This window comes from Haliotis cracherodii, unplaced genomic scaffold, assembly GCF_022045235.1.
Source record: "Haliotis cracherodii isolate W230 unplaced genomic scaffold, xgHalCrac1.p SCAF_28, whole genome shotgun sequence".
In the NCBI taxonomy this organism is placed as follows: Eukaryota; Metazoa; Mollusca; class Gastropoda; order Lepetellida; family Haliotidae; genus Haliotis; species Haliotis cracherodii.
The window spans coordinates 2,637,788-2,651,036 of record NW_027266284.1 but is presented as its reverse complement, the minus strand read 5'-3'; the positions used below and the strand labels follow the sequence as shown (position 1 = coordinate 2,651,036).

Below are 13,249 nucleotides of genomic sequence, written 5' to 3'. Positions count from 1 at the left end.
GTTACCAGAACATCAGACAGGTGATTAGTATTACCTGAACATCAGACAGGTGATTAGTGTTACCTGAACATCAGGCAGGTGATTAGTGTTACCTGTACATCAGACATGTGATTAGTGTTACCTGTACATCAGACAGGTGATTAGTATTACCTGAACATCAGACAGGTGATTAGTGTTACCTGAACATCAGACAGGTGATTAGTATTACCTGAACATCAGGCAGGTGATTAGTGTTACCTGTACATCAGACAGGTGATTAGTATTATCTGAACATCAGACAGGTGATTAGTGTTACCTGAACATCAGGCAGGTAGGGACTATTACCTGTCTGTACATATTGACTAGTGAGGAGCTTTACTTGTATTTTGGCAGGTGAGGACTGTTTAAAGAACATCAGACAAATTGAATTGCCATTTTAAGTTAATGACAGTTTGATCTCTCTTCATATCAATAATGAAATAACTATGTGTTGTATAAGTTGTGAAAGAGATTTACTGGAAAAGCAGGAACAGCCCTGATATAAAGTGTTGTGTTTCAGACCATAGTGTCAGACTGCAGTTTTGTAGCATCAGTGGCCATCAGTGCACAGTATGAGAGGAGGTTCAAGAAGAAGCTGATCACCAGGTGAGTGAGTGTGACATCCTCACAACACCCTCAACTTGGAGAGAGTGGGGACGCAGGCAGCCCACTGGTCAACTCAAGCTCATTAGTTCTAGCGACGGCTAAACAAAGATCTCAGGACATCCCATTACAGGTCACATGAGGACAACTTTTCATGTTCTTTGACCCATCAATGAAATGACTGATAAGAAGTTGATGTTAGCCAATCAGAAAACAGCTTTCTCAAGCTATACAGTGCTAGTTTTAAACTGGCTACTTCCATTTTAGACTACGCTTTGAAGATTGTTTTCACAATTCAAAATTTGAAAAATAAACAAAAGAATATTCTGGAATGTCTTATACATGGCCGAAACTGTATGACAGAGCTTACCATGGGATATGCATAGTCTCTTTTGTTCAAATGTTTATCCCATTGAAGTATAGACAATGCTTTTGACAGAATCAGTCTACAACTTGTAACTGTCATTCAGAATACCTTGTGTTAACCTTTTTGGGGGTTGCATGATTACGAAACACATTCCGACTGTCATTTTCATCAGCTGGTAAGACGCTCTGAATGTTCGGATGAAAGGTCCTTCTGACGTCCTCGGGTCATTGTTTAGTGCTAGTTAGTACTGTTGTTCCTGTGTTCTAGGCTGAATATACTGTTGCTGTTTGTGTTTTACTACAAATTAGTGTATTTAGGTTAGCTTAGATACATTCTACACATTTTCATCTGTCCTTTGCAGCATCATTTACCCCCAGAACCGTCAGGGAGACCCTGTGTACAACCCATGTGGGAAATACATGGTCAAACTCAACATCAACGGTGTGCATCGAAAGGTAGGTGGACAGTAGGTGGAGTCGCCTGCCTTCATCTTCTTCAGTCTAAGTACCATCCTTGCAACCAAGTCATGGGGAATCAGGAAAATCTGGTGACACATTAAAGTACTTGCCAGGTAGCCATGTAGTGATGACTTCAAAAGCTACTTTGTTTTTCAATTGCAATAAGATGCTGACATCAGCATGCTTCTTTAGGGTTTTTCTACCAAGTAGTAAAAATGCTGCCATTAAGAAGTACTGCTGTATGTGACTGGAGAGCGAGCCATGTGTTCCCTATGCACTCTATGTACACTCTGTCTGCTGCAGGTTATCCTGGACGACTACTTCCCAGTTAGTAAACATGGCGACCTCCTGTGCTCCTTCTCCACCAATCGGAATGAGCTGTGGGTGTCCCTCCTGGAGAAGGCCTATATGAAGGTCATGGGTGGATACGACTTCCCGGGTTCCAACTCTGTATGTAGGAATAGATGTCTAATTGATATCAGTTGTTTTGTGAAAACCTTTATTCGGTTATTGAATGGGATTTTATGTCACTAAAATATAAAAGAGACATTAAGCATGTATTTACTTGTCATTACCCGTTCAGTTGTTGTGGATTTGGCTTTCAAGATCCTCAGTTCAGCTTGATTTATTGATATGATTTGTTGTTCTTTGAGAATACAGCTGAAATCACTGTACCAAATGTTGTTTCAGAACATTGACTTACATGCCCTGACTGGATGGATCCCAGAGAGAGTGGCCATCAGACCAGGCAGTCAGGAGTTTGACAAGGACCGTGAGTTCAAGAGACTCCTGGAACGCTTCCACAAGGGACATTGTCTGGTTACTGTTGCAACAGGAGAAATGTCAGAATCTCATGCCGACAGAGCTGGACTAGTGCCAACACATGCCTATGCCATGTTGGATGTCAGAGAGGTCAAGGTCAGTGATAAAAAGATTTTAAAGGTCATATGAAAACATATCATCACTAAGAATGATTTCTTTATTTTATAGACGTTGTGCTTCAGTTTTGGTTGTATCACTCCCTAGGGTCAGCGATTGTTCTTGCTGAAGAATCCTTGGAACCATTTACGCTGGAAAGGAAATTTTTCGGAACATGATACAACTCACTGGACTCCTGACCTTCAGAAGGCCTTGAACTACGATCCAAAAAGTGCTCAGACGTTTGATAATGGTATGTGAGATGAAAGTTGGCCTGTGAGATGAATGGTATGAACACAGTAACAGGTTTACCTCTGACTTTCTTGTGTCATCTATTTCTTCAACTTAATAGAATGCTCTCTACCTCTGACAAGCACTGTTTCACATGCTGACGGATACACTGTTTACTTTTTAACTCTGATAAATGTGATGCTATGTCTGTGGACTGTGATCATTGTGTTGCCAGGTGTGTTCTGGATCGACTATGACTCCCTATGTTCATTCTATGACGTCTTTTACATCAACTGGAGTCCTGAGCTGTTCACACACACAACATGCATACACCAGTAAGTCCACCAGTTCAGCCATTCTTGTACGTGACAGCTCCTGCAGGGTGTCAGTCTCTTGTGGAGAGGCTTGTCATGAGACACCAGTACAGCATTGTCACCTCCCTCGTAGTGATTGGAGCAAGATCCGACTACAGCGAGTTCGTTTATATGACTTTGCTTCTTGCGTTTAAATATACAACAAATGCTTTTGATCACATAACTAATTGCCATCTTGCAAGCAAGGGGACCTTTGTTCCTTGACCCCACAACGGGAGTGTGGATGTTGGTGATTACCCATGTATCATTTCATCCCCTGCATGTAAAGACGTAGTGTTTAAGACATATTTGATACTGTTCAATACTTGTTAGCTCTGCAGTGTAAAAGTCTGTTTCTTGTCCCAACAGTTCCTGGCATTCCAAGGAAGGGCCTAAGAAAGACAGCTACAATATAAGTGACAACCCACAGTATCGCCTGGAGGTCAAAGCCAGCAAGTCTGCTGCTGTGTGGATCCTCCTCACTCGACATATCACAGATAAGGCAAGTCATGTGACATGTCACAGATAAGGCAAGTCATGTGACATGTCACACGTAAGGCAAGTCATGTGACATGTCACAGATAAGGCAAGTCATGTGACATGTCACAGATAAGGCAAGTCATGTGACATGTCACAGATAAGGCAAGTCATGTGACATGTCACAGATAAAGCAAGTCATGTGACATGTCACAGATAAGGCAAGTCATGTGACATATCACAGATAAAGAAAGTCATGTGACATGTTACAGATAAAGCAAGTCATGTGACATGTCACACGTAAGGCAAGTCATGTGACATATCACAGATAAGGCAAGTCATGTGACATGTCACATATAAGCCAGGTCATGTGACATATCACAGATAAGGCAAGTCATGTGACATATCACATATGAGGCAAGTCATGTGACATATCACATATGAGCCAAGTCATTTGACATATCACATATGAGGCAAGTCATGTGGGATAGGGAAAGTTGTTCTTGTTTGACTTGTTGCAATGGTTGTGAGACTTTTTGGCAATGGTTCTTTGTGAGACTTGTTGCAGTGGTTCTTTGTGAGACTTGTTGCAATGGTTGTGAGACTTGTTGCAGTGGTTCTTTGTGAGACTTGTTGCAGTGGTTCTTTGTGAGACTTGTTGCAATGGTTGTGAGACTTGTTGCAATGGTTCTTTGTGAGACTTGTTGCAATGGTTCTTTGTGAGACTTGTTGCAATGGTTCTTTGTGAGACTTGTTGCAATGGTTCTTTGTGAGACATGTTGCAATGGTTGTTAGACTTGTTGCAATGGTTCTTTGTGAGACTTGTTGCAATGGTTCTTTGTGAGACTTGTTGCAATGGTTGTGAGACTTGTTGCAATGGTTCTTTGTGTGACTTGTTGCAATGGTTGTGAGACTTGTTGCAATGGTTCTTTGTGAGACTTGTTGCAATGGTTCTTTGTGTGACTTGTTGCAATGGTGGTGAGACTTGTTGCAATGGTTCTTTGTGAGACTTGTTGCAATGGTTCTTTATGAGACTTGTTGCAATGGTTCTCTGTGAGATGTGTTGCAATGGTTCTTTGTGAGACTTGTTGCAATGGTTCTTTGTGTGACTTGTTGCAATGGTGGTGAGACTTGTTGCAATGGTTCTTTGTGAGACTTGTTGCAATGGTTCTTTATGAGACTTGTTGCAATGGTTCTCTGTGAGATGTGTTGCAATGGTTCTTTGTGAGACTTGTTGCAATGGTTCTTTGTGAGCCTTGTTGCAATGGTCCTCTGTGTGACTTGGTGCAATGGTTCTTTGTGAGACTTGCTGCAATGGTTCTCTGTGAGACTTGGTGCAATGGTTCTCTGTGAGAATTGATGCAATCGGTCTTTGTGTGACTTGTTGCAATGGTGGTGAGACTTGTTGCAATGGTTCTTTGTGAGACTTGTTGCAATGGTTCTTTATGAGACTTGTTGCAATGGTTCTCTGTGAGATGTGTTGCAATGGTTCTTTGTGAGACTTGTTGCAATGGTTCTTTGTGAGTCTTGTTGCAATGGTTCTCTGTGTGACTTGGTGCAATGGTTCTTTGTGAGACTTGCTGCAATGGTTATTTGTGAGACTTGGTGCAGTGGTTCTCTGTGAGACTTGATGCAGTGGCTCTCTGTGAGACTTGTTGCAATGGTTCTTTGTGAGATTGTTGCAATGGTTCTCTGTGAGACTTGTTGCAATGGTTCTCTGTGAGACTTGGTGCAGTGGTTCTCTGTGAGAATTGATGCATTGGTTCTCTGTGAGACTTGGTGCAATGGTTCTCTGTGAGAATTGATGCAATCGGTCTTTGTGAAAATTTATGCAATGGTTCTCTGTGTGACTTGTTGCAGTGGTTCTCTGTGAGACTTGGTGCATTTATTCTCTGTCTGATTTTTTGAAATGCCTCTCTGATATGTGTTCCAGGATGACTTTGCTGACAACAAGGAGTTCATCACCGTGCTGGTGTACAAGACTGGAGGCAAGAGAGTATTCTACCCTTGTGAGTAGCACCACTTTTGTCTGTTATTCAGTAAGCCACATTATTATGACACATCAATATTGTAGTAGTTATTGTGTGTGTACTAATAGATGAGGTGTCAGTGTGTGAAAGTAGAAGAGGGCCCCAGTTTGTCCATGTAGATGCTGGGTCACTAATAATACTAGGTACGTGTTTATGCTGTTTGTTGTAGATCCTGTCACGTTGATGTTGTTCATTATGGACCCTGTCTTGTTGATGCTGTTCATTATGGACCCTGTCTTGTTGGTGTTGTTCATTATGGACCCTGTCTTGTTGATGCTGTTCATTATGGACCCTGTCATATTGATGTTGTTCATTATGGACCCTGTCTTGTTGATGCTGTTCATTATGGACCCTGTCATATTGATGTTGTTCATTATGGACCCTGTCTTGTTGATGCTGTTCATTATGGACCCTGTCTTGTTGATGCTGTTCATTATGGACCATGTCTTGTTGATGCTGTTCATTATGAACCCTGTCTTGTTGATGCTGTTCATTACGGAGCCTGTCTTGTTGATGCTGTTCATTATGGACCCTGTCATGTTGATGCTGTTCATTATGGACCCTGTCTTGTTGATGCTGTTCATTATGAACCCTGTCTTGTTGATGCTGTTCATTATAGACCCTGTCTTGTTGATGCTGTTCATTATGGACCCTGTCTTGTTGATGCTGTTCATTATGGACCTTGTCTTTTCTATGCTGTTCATTATGGACCCTGTCTTGTTGATGTTGTTCATTATGGACCCTGTCTTGTTGATGCTGTTCATTATGAACCCTGTCTTGTTGATGTTGTATACCCTGTGGCTTTCATACTCTTCATGATGGGTTATAATTGCAATTGCAGATGATCCCCCACCCTATAAGGATGGTGTGAGGATCAACAGTCCGCACTATCTGTGTAAACTGGTGGAGAACAAGGGGACATCACTGTACACGCTGGTCGTGTCGCAGTACGAGAAGAACAATAGTATTCACTACACACTCAGGGTGTACGCTACGTGTGAGTTTTCCCTCAAGCAGTACAAGGACCCATACAAGCCACAGTACTTCCAGAAGGTGTGTATCACAGAGGGCAGATCTCACCAATCTTGTCTACGTGCAGTAAGGTTTAATGAGATAACTGATGTCATGGACTGTGATAATCTGCTGTTTGGAATCACATATATCAAGGCTGTGGACTTGGCATGGGTAGTTATTTATCATTATCTGTCCATACATTAAGGTTTTACTTCCAACCAACTCAAGGGATAAATTTAAGAGGTTTTAAACTATTTGGATCCTTAAGATGTGTATCCTTTGACACTAACCAGCTGGCAAGTGACATCTATTGTTTTGGGTGATTAGCACTAGGTAATTAGCATGTTGTCTAGATGTATTGAATGCAAGGGTAATTAAGTGATGTCGACAATATTATTTTAGGATAATGTTTTTATAGTTGGATTATTGGGATTAAGGTTTGTTTTCATTGATACTTAGATATCCCAATTTAAGTCATAGCTTACATGGCATTTAGATTAACAATATTTCAATAGGGAAAGTTATTAAATGTTTTGGTTTATGTGACAAAGTGTTTATGGTTTAATATCTAGGTGATTTAGAACATTGCAATAAAATTTTGTGTATTATGTATAAAGTTTATTTTATGAATAACTACTATTAAGGTTGGGTTAAGTTTTCCAACAGTTATTATTGTTTTAAGTATATAGCATGATTGCAAAACTTATGTTCATATTTAATGCCCATGATACGACCATTGCATCAAAATTCTTTGACGTTGTATCATTGGGTACATTATAACTGAGTCAGCGCTAGATTGGGAGAAAATATGTGTACAGCTGATTGATATTTCAGGCTTAGTTTATGAGAAAATACACATGGTAATCTTAATGTCTGCATATAAAGCAATGCCTTGGAGAGCACGAACTACATTTTAAATGGTAAATCATCATGTCTGGTGATGTTTTTTATCAAATTTCATCTTTTTTTTACCAAGTTTTTTATACCTGTTTGTTCACCTGAAATCGCTGAAGGAATAAGATGTGATTTTATTTAAAGCACATAACACGATAAACTACCATTCTTATCTTTTTTTGATCTCTGAAACGTACATCGTAGATCGTGTTAGGTAGGCAGAGCATGTACTGTTGTGATATAATCATCTACCCACTATGACTCCACCTCTCTTAATCCGTTGATCGTCTATAATGCTCATCAATTATTTGGACCCCAAAGGTAGTGTTGTAGTGAGGGATCACTGTATCTTATTCAAACAAAACAACATCTAGGATTCTGAAATATTAAATTTAAAAAGTTTGAAGCTTAAAAAAGAACCAGTGAAAACCTTGAAAATAATAAAGAAACTTCTTTTCAGCAAGCAAAATTCTGAGAGAGCTGATAGTTTATCAATATGTATAGGACAATATTGTGACTGTAATATGAGCTCATGTATGGTCAAAATGTCTTACAGTAACCGTCTTCTTTGTAGTGGTGTGATGACAAATAAGCAACATTTGCCACAAACTACTGGAATATGTCAGCTATATGTTGACTTTATCAAATGGGTCTACACGATCAATAGAATAGAATGCTATCTGATGAAAAACTTCAGAAGATGAAGACATGTTTTAATGATGGCATGTTGGTGACTGCAGGTGAATGGTGCGTGGACTCAAACCTCTGCTGGCGGATGTTCCAACTACTCGGACACACACAAGAACAACCCTATCTACCAGATCCTCATAGACAACAGCAGTACAGACAACTGTGTACAGATTGAGCTCCTGGGGCCCAAGTGAGTAGCATTCAACAGCCAGTCTGTCCTCTTGGCTGATTCAGATTATGTTCTTGCAAGGTGTGACTTGAAATGTTGCAGATAAACCTATACGTTTGTTCACTATTTCACACACTGAGTCCAGGTGTTGAAGCACAGGGGTATACTATTCCACTCAGTGAGCCTGATTATTGAAGCACATGGGTGCACTATTCCACTTGGTGAGTCTGATTATTGAAGCACATGGGTGCACTATTCCACTTGGTGAGTCTGGTTATTGAAGCACATGGGTGCACTATTCCACTTGGTGAGTCTGATTATTGATGCACATGGGTGCACTATTCCACTTGGTGAGTCTGATTATTGATGCACATGGGTGCACTATTCCACTTGGTAAGTTTGGTTAATATGATTTTGAAGCATGTACTTCTTGAAGTCAACAAGACATTTGTATTTCAGAGTGTACAGTGTTGGGTTCGAGGTGATAGCAGTCAGCCAGAATGTGCCTAGTGCGCCCGGATCTTTTTCCAAGAAGACATCAGGAGATTTCAGGTGAGCTTTTTGTTTACTCCCTTACAGTCCAGATGATATCCATGTTATATAGTCCAGGTGATATCAGTGTTTGTTCCCTTAAAGTCCAGATGATATCAGTGCTTGCTCCCTTATAGTCCAGATGATGTCAGTGTTTGCTTTCTTATAGTCCAGATGATATCAGTGTTTGCTTCCTTACAGTCCAGATGATATCCATGTTTACTCCCTTATAGTCCAGATGATATCATTGTTTTCTCCCTTATAGTCCAGATGATATCAGTGTTTACTCCCTTAAAGTCCAGATGATATCATTGTTTACTCCCTTATAGTCCACATGATGTCAGTGTTTGCTCCCATATAGTCCTGATGATATCATTGTTTACTCCCTTATAGTCCACATGATGTCAGTGTTTGCTCCCTTATAGACCAGATGATGTCAGTGTTTGCTTCCTTAAAGTCCAGATGATATCAGTGTTTTCTCCCTTACAGTCCAGATGATATCAGTGTTTTCTCCCTTATAGTCCAGATGATATCAGTTTTTTCTCCCTTATAGTCCAAATGATACAACAGTAGGGTATCTTTGTGATATCAGAAGATTAGTTGAATAACTCTATCTTTTTAGAATGTTTTATATGAGCTGGTCCAACTACCACCTTTCACAATAAACACCTGCACATAGTCCAACCAAACCATTACTGTGTGGTTGATACATGTGTTCTCTGCTTCAGACCAGGATACTGTGTGCTACAGCTGGACAATATCTCAGGCGGGGTCTACAACATACAGCCATGCACATTCAGACCTGGAAACCAGGGACCTTTCTTCCTCGATATCAGCAGTAATATTGCCTTGAAGATCTCAGCACTACAGTGATGCATCAGCAATGTTGACCCTCCGTTATCTGTTCAGTGGATTGAATTGAAGAGATAATGTATTTCCCCTGTAATATATCTTGCAAATCCAGTGAGCCATAAGTGGCATATTGATGCCAGTTTATTTGGTGCATTTGTCTGAATATATTGAAAGAATTTATGTGATGTAAGTGTTCATAACTACATGCGGTTTATGGTTACTATGCAGTAAAGACAACATTTCATGAACACAAACCATGTTTATAAACATTGTCATGTTATGTCAGAACTTGGAAAGTCTATGTCATTTGTATGACAAGGAGCGTCTTGGAAACCGTCTTGTCTTTTGAACTGGAAAGTGTGACATTGCTTCGATTTACAAAGACCGACATTCTAGTCTTTGGTTGTGACAATGACATTAAAGATATAGTGCCTTCTTAGCCCTCATCATCATGTTAATTGTATTGTGTTTAAAACACCCATGCCTACCATGTTACTGATATGAAGAGTCCAGTGTTTAGTTGTTCACGGACAGCTGATGGTTATATGTTTTTGTGTCCTCAACACCAGGTCATTCTGGTGTCAGCATCTCCACACACGATCACCTCAAGATAAGCTGTTGATGTTGTGATAATTCATATAATATCTGAATGATCTCCATTTCTGTCTGTATCATATTTGTTCCTCCATGACAACTGTTCACCTCCCAGTCTGTGGAGATACCTGATCAACTGTTCACCTCCGAGTCTGTGGAGATACCTGATCAACTGTTCACCTCCCAGTCTGTGGAGATACCTGATCAACTGTTCACCTCCCAGTCTGTGGAGATACCTGATCAACTGTTCACCTCCCAGTCTGTGGAGATACCTGATCAACTGTCCACCCCCCAGTCTGTGGAGATACATGATCAACTGTCCACCCCCCAGTCTGTGGAGACACCTGATCAACTGTTCACCTCCCAGTCTGTGGAGATACATGATCAACTGTCCACCCCCCAGTCTGTGGAGACACATGATCAACTGTCCACCCCCCAGTCTGTGGAGACACATGATCAACTGTTCACCTCCGCGTCTGTGGAGATACATGATCAACTGTTCACCTCCCAGTCTGTGGAGATACATGGTCAACTGTGTGTCAGGTTTGAACTCTGTCTGCATATGTAGCAAATAGGTCTGAAAGTACCATATTTGGCCCTTACAGCAAGAAGAACTATTTATGAGAACATTTAGCTAGTGAAGATAGATAAAACATCTAGAATTGTTAATATTTTTAGGGTTAAATCTCTGATGTATGTATTAAGAAAAGTTTGCCATAGATTATGCACAAGTTGGACAGAGGCATGATTCAACATTGATATTGGATTATCTAAGCAAATCAGGGAGATATTTTGGATTCTTGTCCCTCTTTACCCAAGCCCACTACAAGTGAATCAATGCCCTTTTCCTATGAACAAACATGGAAATATAATCTGTATTCTATACTTTGCTAAAAAATCAAAGGTACCAACAGTAGTTTATCCTACGAAAAAGTAAACCTTTTGAGTTACATCATAATGGGCTGTTCAGTTAGCTCCCCCCATGATGTAACATATCCTATTCCCGTCAATCAAGATATGCACATTGGCATCTATTATCGATAAGTGAAATAGTTCATTTAACAGAGAATATTGTGGGATAATTGAACATTTTTCCCGGGGATGAAATATGGCAAGATGATGTCCACCATCTGCCCGGCTACATGGTTATCCCACACCATGGTGTACAGGTCACAGCAGCCAGAGAGTTGTACAAGGAAGGTGTTGGTGTCTCCGGCCACAGGAAGGAGCAATCCTTGAACAATTTCATAACCTCATGTACTACTGTTATTCAGCTTAGGGCACTTAGCAACATACTGCAGTAAAATGTCTGCTGTCTAGTTTCTTTTCTTCCGCCATGTTGTTCCCAGAGTGATGCCATTTCACACCCCAAGCCATTGATTCACATCATTTGCAATTGCCGGTTGTGGTATTATATAGTGGAACCAACAGGGTAAGCACTGCTTTTCAAGGTTAGCAGTTGCTGCAGTTTGCTAACATTAATGGTGGAAACATAACTTGCTACTTTTTATGATAGAAAACACCTAAACCACAATAACCACTATGATGAAACTGAAATACTGTTCAAAGTAGCCTAAAACTCCATTCACCCATGGTAATCATGGAACAGTATACTGAATACTTCATTTCAAGTACATAGATGTATATATTGTTTCAGTCTGTGATATCGTAGCAGCATATCATGAAAAGTGTAGTTCATTTCTGGTGGTGGTTTGACAGCTACAGTGGTAGAGGTCAACTTGACCTCTTCAAGGAAACAATGGCACAATGGCATTGTAAAAAAATATCTGTTGGCAGTCTGATCGTGGCCAGTGCTGACTCTATTGCTTGGTGTATCTGTTGGCAGTCTTATCATGGCCTGTGTCGACCCCATTGCTTGGTGTATCTGTTGGCAGTCTGGCCGTGGCCTGTGTCGACTCCATTGCTTGATGTATCTGTTGGCAGTCTGGCCGTGGCCTGTGCTGACCCCATTGCTTGGTGTATCTGTTGGCAGTCTGGCCGTGGCCTGTGTCGACTCCATTGCTTGATGTATCTGTTGGCAGTCTGGCCGTGGCCTGTGCTGACCCCATTGCTTGGTGTATCTGTTGGCAGTCTGGCCGTGGCCTGTGCTGACCCCATTGCTTGGTGTATCAGTTGGCAGTCTGGCCGTGGCCTGTGCTGACCCCATTGCTTGGTGTATCTGTTGGCAGTCTGATCATGGCCTGTGTTGAACCCATTGCTTGGTTTATCTCAATCTCATTAAAATCAGATCTTAGTTCTCGCTACCGCTAAACAAAGATCTGAGGACATCCCATTACGGGTCACGTCAGACCGACCTTTAGCGAACTTTGATCGACCAATGGAATGACCAATCAGAAGGCAGCTTTCTCGTGCTTTACGGGACAAATTTCAAACAGGCGACTACGCTTCGAAACATATTTTGACAAATTCTCGATTAAGAATTTGAAACCTGAACAAAAACATTCTGGAATGGCTAATAGATGGTCTAGATTGTAAGGATTCAGTCGTTAAACCCGTAACTATCGTTCGGAATACCCCATGTTAAAGTTTTCGAGATTTCATGATTAGAAATCACGTTCCGACTCTCACTTTCATAATCCAGAAAGCGATGCACTGATTGGTCGGATGAAAGGTCGTTCTGACGTGACCCCTAATGGGATGTCTTCAGATCTTTGTTTAGCGGTAGCGAGAACTAAGGTCTGATTTTAATGAGATTGGGTTTATCTGTAGGCAGTCTGGCCGTGGCCTGTGTCGACTCCATTGCTTGGTGTATCTGTTGGCAGTCTGATCGTGGCCTGTGTCAACTCTATTGCTTGGTGTATCTGTTGACAGTCTGATCATGGCCTGTGTCGACTCCATTGCTTGGTGTATCTGCCGGCAGTCTGATCATGGCCTTAGTCGACTCCATTGCTTGGTGTATCTGCTGGCAGTCTGATCATGGCCTGTGTTGATTCTATTGCTTGGTGTATCTGTTGGCAGTCTGATCATGGCCTGTGTCGAATCCATTGCTTGATGTATCTGTTGGCAGCCTGATCATGGCCTGTGCTGAC

General features: G+C 41.2%; 3 protein-coding genes across 6 annotated transcripts in view; 2 read left to right on the top strand and 1 right to left on the bottom strand.

The window, feature by feature from the left end:
• LOC139473379 (calpain-7-like) overlaps positions 1-12,423 on the top strand; it is a 366,786-nt gene extending 354,363 nt beyond the window's left edge. For all 4 annotated transcript variants that reach the window (XM_071255934.1, XM_071255931.1, XM_071255933.1 and 1 more), the window contains 12 exons: positions 539-624; positions 1,350-1,443; positions 1,750-1,896; positions 2,137-2,364; positions 2,473-2,617; positions 2,831-2,930; positions 3,318-3,450; positions 5,359-5,434; positions 6,297-6,508; positions 8,104-8,243; positions 8,682-8,774; positions 9,482-12,423. In XM_071255934.1, coding sequence (XP_071112035.1) covers positions 539-624; positions 1,350-1,443; positions 1,750-1,896; positions 2,137-2,364; positions 2,473-2,617; positions 2,831-2,930; positions 3,318-3,450; positions 5,359-5,434; positions 6,297-6,508; positions 8,104-8,243; positions 8,682-8,774; positions 9,482-9,626 — 1,599 coding nt within the window. In that variant the 3' untranslated portion in view covers positions 9,627-12,423. The remainder of the gene's footprint in view (positions 1-538; positions 625-1,349; positions 1,444-1,749; positions 1,897-2,136; positions 2,365-2,472; positions 2,618-2,830; positions 2,931-3,317; positions 3,451-5,358; positions 5,435-6,296; positions 6,509-8,103; positions 8,244-8,681; positions 8,775-9,481) is intronic.
• On the bottom strand, positions 5,503-6,219 carry LOC139473301 (uncharacterized protein MAL13P1.336-like). The gene has a single exon (XM_071255830.1). It carries the CDS (start codon positions 6,217-6,219, stop codon positions 5,503-5,505), a length of 717 nt encoding a protein of 238 aa, XP_071111931.1.
• Positions 9,810-10,767, top strand: LOC139473316 (streptococcal hemagglutinin-like). Its single transcript, XM_071255843.1, has 2 exons — positions 9,810-9,821; positions 10,315-10,767. The coding sequence occupies exons 1-2, from the start codon at positions 9,810-9,812 to the stop codon at positions 10,765-10,767; spliced, it is 465 nt and encodes a 154-aa protein (XP_071111944.1).
• Positions 12,424-13,249: the final 826 nt, after the last annotated feature.

Bases quoted from the DNA above. Each gene is read 5' to 3' on its own strand.
- LOC139473301 (XM_071255830.1), bottom strand. From the start codon at position 6,219: ATGAACAGCATCAACAAGACAGGGTCCATAATGAACAACATCAACAAG.